The sequence below is a fragment of the Panthera pardus genome, unplaced genomic scaffold, assembly GCF_024362965.1.
Source record: "Panthera pardus isolate Hobbes unplaced genomic scaffold, ASM2436296v1 HiC_scaffold_21, whole genome shotgun sequence".
In the NCBI taxonomy this organism is placed as follows: Eukaryota; Metazoa; Chordata; class Mammalia; order Carnivora; family Felidae; genus Panthera; species Panthera pardus.
Window position 1 is genome coordinate 4,902,158 of NW_026526777.1, and position 7,700 is coordinate 4,909,857.

At 52.8% G+C, this 7,700-nt stretch overlaps 1 protein-coding gene across 2 annotated transcripts; it reads right to left on the bottom strand.

Moving 5' to 3' along the window:
* Positions 1–401: 401 nt before the first annotated feature.
* PEX19 (peroxisomal biogenesis factor 19) lies at positions 402–6,474 on the bottom strand. 2 transcript variants are annotated; one of them, XM_019433288.2, is made up of 8 exons: positions 6,361–6,474; positions 4,868–4,977; positions 4,318–4,483; positions 3,800–3,885; positions 2,962–3,123; positions 1,946–2,122; positions 1,674–1,718; positions 402–1,508 (listed from the first exon to the last, which is right to left on the bottom strand). In XM_019433288.2, the coding sequence occupies exons 1-8, from the start codon at positions 6,428–6,430 to the stop codon at positions 1,425–1,427; spliced, it is 900 nt and encodes a 299-aa protein (XP_019288833.2). In that variant the 5' UTR covers positions 6,431–6,474; the 3' UTR covers positions 402–1,424. The 2 variants fall into 2 exon arrangements, with proteins under 2 accessions (XP_019288833.2, XP_019288834.2); XM_019433289.2 differs by lacking the exon at positions 1,674–1,718.
* Positions 6,475–7,700: the final 1,226 nt, after the last annotated feature.

Below are 7,700 nucleotides of genomic sequence, written 5' to 3' on the forward strand. Positions count from 1 at the left end.
GAGAGCCAGCTGGTCTGACCAGAGTATCTACTAACACATGGCAGCCAAGGTCCATAGATGCAGTGGTTCCCAAAGAGAAGGGCAAGATCAACTCAAAATAACAATGATAATAGAAATAATTTTTAAAACGTTAATAATATATTGCTAACGATAATAAAAATGTGAAACCTTAGGATACAACACCAACTGAAGGGCTTCCCAGATTGGAACACCCAGAGGCAACGAGGCAAGATGGCCATCCAGCGTCCTTGGCCAACCGAGGGGCAGCCTCAGCTGGGGAAGGGGGCGGTGGTAGAACCAGCACTGCAATGGTATGAACTGGTCTGCAAACATTCCTCACGCTGCAGCTTACAGAAGCCGAGGAAGATCACAGAAAGACCTGAACGAAAAACAGGCCACACTCCTCAATCAGAATATTTATTAGTCAAGAGAAAGGACCCGAGCTGCACCCCACTCCCATTCCCAAGTCACCTGCTTAATCAAGGGACAGGATTCAGAGAAATCAGAGGTCTCAAATAAGCCAGAACACATCTGGGGAAGAACGGTCTTTCATTTCCTAGACCTGACACTGTAATTATGTATGTTTTCCAGGGAGGAGGCCAATCAGAGTAGTGGATGGCCCTTCCTTGTCACAGCTTGGGTGCAGAGAAGGGCTGGGATAAACAGGTATTTAAAAAGAGAGAAGAGGAGGAGAGGCAGGGGCACAGGAAGGTCAAGGGCTGGGTTCACCCAGATCACACAGCATCATACAAAGACCCAAGCTGGTGACTTGAGTTCTCAAACTACACCAGGGACCTGGAGGCTCAGCACCTGGCGAGAGGAGAATCCCAGGGCTTCTCTTTCAACCCTACTGTGATCAGAGGCAAAAGCCCCTACTTCCTTTCCCTCCACGGAATTCCCAACGGTCTGTCTGAAGGCAAGAGGACACGGTGACAGACCGAGAGCCCCAGCCCAGGCTGAATTTCTCCCCATTCATTTCCAAAGGCTCTTCCCAAAAGAACTAGAGAGATACGGAGCCCCAGGACTCTGTCTCTGCTCCCCAGTCCGAGAGAGGGAGTAGAGACAAGGCACAAAGACCCTGGATGTAAAAGTGAACATCGGTGTGGCCATATATAACATTAGTTGGGAGGGGGAAGAAGGGCATGCCCCCAAAGGGATGCTTTCCTTCACCTGGTAGGTAGCTGGGCCTTTGCTAGCAGCAGCAACCACAACGGATAGGGTTCACAGAAACGGCCCGCACAATAGGCCTTATTACCAGAAAGACAGAGTAAGAGCCTCAGCTGGTATGGCACAATCTCAGCTGGGATGACAGAGGGCAGTGGGCAGACTGCTCTTGCAGACGACACTCCTGCCTCGGCTCCCAGTGGTTCTGCTGACTCGATGTTCCCCATGGCTGGGAATCAGGGCCGAACGCGTGTTGTGTTTCACATGATCAGACACTGTTCGCCATTGGCACCTGGTGGGCCTGACAGATTGAGGGCATCCAGGTCAAAGTTGAGGCCAGGAGGCTGGAGAAGAGACGGAGGGACTGAGATTACTGCTCTTACCTCAAGCGACAGCTTTTGAAGGTGCGTCCCCAGTGGCCACAGCGATCACCTCAAGTGGAATCATTCGAGACTACAGAATTCCAGAAACTTGGGCTCAGGTTCAAATCTAAGAGAAGATATACTCACCATCTCCCCAGCCAGCTCTTTTGGAGGATGGCCCAAATCCTGTAGCTGGAAAGTAAGAGGAACTTGAGAAGGAGAGAATCCCACGAAACGGCAGTCCGAAAGAAGTATCTGAGCCACTGTCTCTCTCCTTTCTCCTGGGGACCAGGCTACGTGGCCTCTCTCGTGCTCCCTCCTCCACCTGGGTTTGGCAGTGTGGCCTCCTTCCCAGATACCCGCTCCACCGAACACACACCCAGCAGCACCGGGGGGCAGGTGGCAAGAGGAGGCCTCACCTGCTGCATGAGATCCAGCACCATCTCAAAACGAGCCTTCTGAGTGGCCTCGCTGTCTGTGGGGGTCTCGGCCTCAAACTGCTCACATATCTTGCCCATGACACTATGTTGTTCCTGATATTTTTCAAACTGCTCTGGAGGAAGAGACCCCCGGTGACTCTGCAACCATTCTGGATACTAAGGAAAGGGAGAACGGGTGCAGAAGAATTAATGGACAGTGGATAGGAAGGGCAATAAAATCTGAAAAGCAATAAGATGCGAAGGGGGAGGGGACACAGGGGAAGTCAAAACTAAAGACGTCAGTAGCACTGACTCCAACCACGTCACCTGGCTGTGCCAGCATTTACAGTTACCAGAGGACGGCACACTTCTTCTGCGAAGGGCCAGACAGTAAATATTTTAGCCTTTATGGGCCACGTGTGATCTCTCTGTCACATGTTCTTTCCTTTGTCTGTTCTGATTTTACAACCTTTATAAACGTCAAGAGCCACTCTTCGCTTGACAGTTGGATTCGGTGCACCCGGACCCCAGTCTGCTGCCTCCTGGTCTCCACTGTCCACTTCACTCTTGACCGCATGTTGCACCATGTCGTTGAAAAGCTTCTGTTCCTGTGTTTTGTTTCTTTAGTGAAACTGTAAGCTCTTTGACAGCAAGGACCATCTTTTACACTATCTTAAATTGTTTCTAGCATAAAGCCAGTAAATCATCGTCAGAGAAATGACTGGTAAGAGATACAAGAAAGGGTTGATCAGACAACAGCCTCGAACCAGTTTACAGAAAACCAGAGCTGAAGAGCCTCCCCTTCTACCTTAAGCATCTTCAGTGGGGTACGTTTATTCCCAAAGACACAGCTCCTCCCCACTCTCCTGTTCCAAATACACGAAGGAGAAAAGAGCAGAGAGATTGTGCACTCGAGTTACTCCAGCTCTGTAGGCTCGAGGCAGACAAGGAAGCCCACAGGCGTCGTCGACACAGTGGAAAATGAGGAGGAAAGGCAGAAACAGAAGTTCACAAACCTTTTCTGTAATCTCCTTCAGTGATGGGTACAACACGTCCTTGGACAGTAGGTTCTGCATGATACTCTGCATGATGGGGAGGATGTTCCCTTCCCCATCCCCTTCTTCCATGCCCAGCCCTTCCATGGCCTTGGTCAGTTCCTCCTCTGACATGCCTGAGTTCTAGAAAGGACAGGAGAGAGGTGAGCAAATACAGATGGTCCGACTTAAGACCACTTTTCAGTTTTAGATGGTGTGAAGAGGATGTACATTCAGTAGAAACTTTACTTCCAATTTTCAATTTGGATCCTTGACCGGGGCTAGCGATATGCAGATGATACTCCCTCGAGATGCCACGGTGGCCGTGGCTCCCAGGCAGTCACGTGATCACCAGGATCAACAACTGATAACACTGACAACCATTCTGTCCCCACGTAACCGTTGTGTTTTCTACTTTCAGGACAGCATTCACTAAATTACACGGGATACTCAACACTTTACTAGGAAATAGGCTTGGTGTTGGGTGATTTTGCAGACCCACAGGCTAACATAAGTATTCTAAACACACTCAAGGTAGGTGTGGCTAAGCTGTGATGTTTGGTAGGGTACGTGTATTAAATGCATTTTCAGCTTGTGGTATTTCCAACTTACGGTGGATTGGCCAGGATGTGACCCCATCGTAAGCTGAAGACAGTGCCTTCTTGGGATGCTTAGCACCCTTTCAAGTGGGAAAGAACTATTTAAACTTGCCAGCAGCAAAACAGTGTGGCAGGGACAGACTTCAGATGCTACCCAAGAGAGTCTGTCTTTTTGCTGATGTGTCTGACGGGCTCTCGTGGCCCCTACCCCTTCCCCTCACCTGAAGATCAGTGGCATTTTTGGCGAGTCCACTGAGTGTCTCCTTCAGGCAAGATGTAAATTCTTGTTGGGAGGTTGCATCACTGCCTAGGAAAGATCGAGAAAGGCCAAGTCTCTTGGATTTTTACTGTCTGCTTCCCCAGACTGCGCTGGTTATCAGCTTGGATACGCAGCATTTACTGGTGAGTCACTAGCACTCCAAACCTCTGAATCCTCCGTGGTCACCTTCATAGTCACTTTCACAGATCTACTCGAACCGGGTGTCACTTTGTTCTCCACGAAGACACCCACAACACTATGACCTTTAAAATGGTCAGTTTTCAGTAATCTTTTCTGTGACTTTTCAGCCTCGCCCCCTTGCATGACGCAGTGTCCCCGTCCCTCCTCCCATCTCCTGGTCCCACCCGATGGCCGTGATATGATGAGTGCTGTCAGCTTGACTGAGAGTGCTCTCTGTGCGCAACAGACACTGTGGAGGTCTGTTCAGGGGTCTCCAGCCCCCCAGGGCCGCCTCCTCACCCACTCTCCCGGCAGCCTCTGAGAGCTTTTGGAACTGCTCCACCAGATGGGGCTCTTCCTCAGCCAACTCCTTCATGGCCTTCTCGAATTCTGCAGTGGCTTGGGAAGCCAGCTCGCTGTCGAACAGTTCTTGGAAAAACTTCTCTTGGGAGGCGAAGAGGGCATCCTGCAGCGAAGGGGGGGGGGGGGGCAAAATGCATCTCTTACTTGGCCCCCACCAACAGAAGCCACAGGCAGGGGCTCAGGGAAATGCAGTGCTGCCCTCCTGCCCACCTCCACTGGACATTCTAACTACCTCTTTTCAGGAGGACAGTAAGAAAGGCACCGGGCCACTGAGGGAAGGGTATAGGGTGGCATTCCCAAACCAACCTTTTAAATCTGCCGTCTCTTCGAAGCACTTCCTCAAGATCCCACCACTCCATCCTCAGGGTCAGGCCAGGCCCCCTCCCCCCAATCCACTCCAGCCCACAGGGGCCTGCCCCACCTCTGCTTGCAGGTGCTTGCCCACACCCCCCCCCCCCACCCTCCCTTAAGAGGGTGGAATTTATACTTTGGCAGTGTCTCCTGGCGATCTCTTCTGGGGCCCCGAAGCATCAGGGGCCATGGTGGTAGGAGGGGGTGCTGGGGAGGGTTTGGCCTTATCGAAATCATCAAGAGCACCTTCAGAGACAAGAGACATAGTGTGTGTGTTGGGGACGGATGAGGATTCAAGGCTTGGTGGGGGGGGTGCGGGGTAAGTTCTGGGCACAGCATTACGAGAACAGTCTTTCAAAGTGCCATCTCCCTTTTAAGTGTCCCTCTCCTGGCCCACCCCTCAATAAGCTGCCCACTTCCCTCTTCATTACCCAATTTATTGTGATCAAAGAGGAAGAAATCCCTAAAGGTGGAAGAGGCGTCTCTCTCATAGCAGGAAAGAGAGACTTAAAAGCTCTGCAAAGACATCTCCATCTACGCAGTGACTTCCTTGCCACATTCTACCAATTCCCCAGAAATCCCACACCAATATCCGACGAGAGCAGAGAACACAGGTGTCCTTAAACTCCTGAACTCACTCTGGAGCCCTCGAGGGCGTAATTTTTGGCAAGAAAGCAAAAGCCACAAGACGTTCCACCCCGCTTCCCGTAGGTCCTGGTACTCGCACAGACTGAGGGATAGCACGGGTTCAGCCCTCCCTGGGCAAGGTTCCTAGAGCTTCCTCTGGCCTCATCTCCGCAGATAACTATGTGCCAATCCACAGAGTCACTTGGCACTCCTCACCGTTTCTGTTCATCCTTCTGCCTGCCCACGTCTCTGTGACTGGGCAAGAGACAAAACATATTCACCTCTGCTCTAAAAACCTGAGTCCTCCCCACCAATCCGCTTGCTGGGCTTAGCGGGAGGACACTGGCCCCACTGTGGGCAAGAAACCAACAGAAGAGCGGAGGGCGGGGAAGAAAAGAACATCCAGCCTCTTTCAGGAGGGTGAGCTGTCTCCCCCTAAAGCCCTCTCCCCCTCAGTTTTTCAGAGTAATGGAGGGGAGTCGGCTTGAGCTGTCTGAGACGGTGAAAGTACTGGAATGGGGCCCGGGGAGGGAAGGGTGAAAGGCTTGGCGAGAGGAAAAAAGGGGGGAGAGGGCAGCGCACAGAAGGCCGCGCCAAGGGCTGGTCGACCCTTAAGGCGAGCAGTCCGTTCGCAGCCCACCAAAGACCGAAAACAGCCGCTGGCGGGAAGGAAGTTAGGTTAACAAGAACTTGCTCACCGAAACCTAGGGGAGTTCGGTGCCGGATCGTGAAACACCGTCCGGCGGGCTACTGCTTCCCCTCCGGCAGGGAGATCAACGGTCTGAGACGCTCTGGGGCCCAACGTGGGCTCCCGAGCTCCCGCCGCGGAGGAAGGAGAGGGTGACCCACAGATTTTCTTCGGAGTCACAGGCAGACCCTCTGCCCCCGGCCAACCTCTGGAAAGCCTCTCCCGCTCCGCCCCCGATATCTCGGGCGCAGTTTGCCCCGGAATGAGCCCTTACAACCGCCCACCGTCGGGCCTTCCCCTTTACGAGTTCTTACTTTCCAGAAGCTCTTCCAATTCCCGGTCCGCGTCGGCCCCAGCACCACAAGCCTCCTCAGCGGCGGCCATCTTGCTACCTCCGGCTTGCCGTAGGAGGCGGGGCTTCGCGGCGTCCGTGCCTCGGCCCCGCCCCGCGCCCCTCCCCTTGTCCTCGTGCAACCAGTAGTAGTGCAGGCCGGGCCGGAGCCGCCATTTTTAAAGGGACAGGAAGCTCTGTGGGTTGGGTTTTGTTTTTTTTTTCTTTCTCGCCAGGAACCGTTGAACTAACGGAGTGAAACTCACTGTGAAATTCTACCAGGTTACTGATTAGCCCGGCTTCCTTTATTTCAACTTCTCGCGTTATCCAGAGAAGAGGCTCGTTCATCATATGCTTCTCAACACTTAGCACTCTCTGACATTCTATTGATTTTACTTCCTTGTTTACACTGGCCCCCCAGGCACTGCGTGGAATTTGAACACCCAGCGGGCGAGGACTGCCATCCGTGGTCTTCACTGATGTAAGCTCAGCTCCTAGGCGAGGGCCTACAACCCCGCTGGCGCTCACTGGCCACTCGCAGCCCTCCCGGACCCTGATGAGACACACTTCACCGCGGGATCCGGCGGCTGTCTCTCATTTCCTATTCTCCGACAGGGTTGCCAGAATGAAGGACACAGGACTAGGAGCTTAGTTAGAGCACAGGGTGCGTTGGAGCAATTCAGGCAGAAAAAGCAAGTCTGGAACCTCGGACTGAGCCAGAGGACCATTCACCGTGGTAGCTATAGACCTACCTTCCCCGAACCATCCCCTTTTCTCCATATAGAACCCAACCTCTAATCCAGTGAAGCGGGGGGGAGCCTCGGTAAAAGACAACTCCAGACACCCCTTCCCTCCTCCGGGATGGTTCTCCTCTTCAGATGGGTCAGAGCTGCCTCCCACGCAAATCTGTGTTAGCATTTAGAGCGCACCCACTGTTGTGCAGGATCCTGTGCGGGGCACAACCCCGGAGAGTGACACAGATGGGACCAGCCCCTGCTGTAAAAGAGCTGCCTGAGGATTAGGCTGGAGGTAGGATGAGACTGAGAGGTACACACAGTAAGGATGATACAAGGCAAATGTTTTCACAGAAGGGTCAAGCGCTATAAAGCTTAAAAGGGAGAAATCACATCTGAGTGAAGTCACTTAGGGGCGCTCGGGTGGCTCAGCCCTTTGAGCGTCTGAGTTTGGCCCAGTTTGGCTCACAGTTCATGAGTTCAAGCCCCACATGGGACTCCTGCCGTCAGCGGCAGAGTCCCCTCTTTCTGCCCCTCCCCCACTCACGTTTTCTCTCGAAAGTAAACATTAAAAACAAACTAATTAAAA

Coding starts and splice junctions, on each gene's coding strand:
- PEX19 (XM_019433288.2), bottom strand. CDS start 6,430: ATGGCCGCCGCTGAGGAGGCTTGTGGTGCTGGGGCCGACGCGGACCGG. Junction 3,886..4,317: donor AGAGGCTGCCGGGAGAGTGG/GTGAGGAGGCGG, acceptor GATCTTTCCTAG/GCAGTGATGCAACCTCCCAA. Junction 2,123..2,961: donor TGAAGGAGATTACAGAAAAG/GTTTGTGAACTT, acceptor CCCTTTCCTTAG/TATCCAGAATGGTTGCAGAG.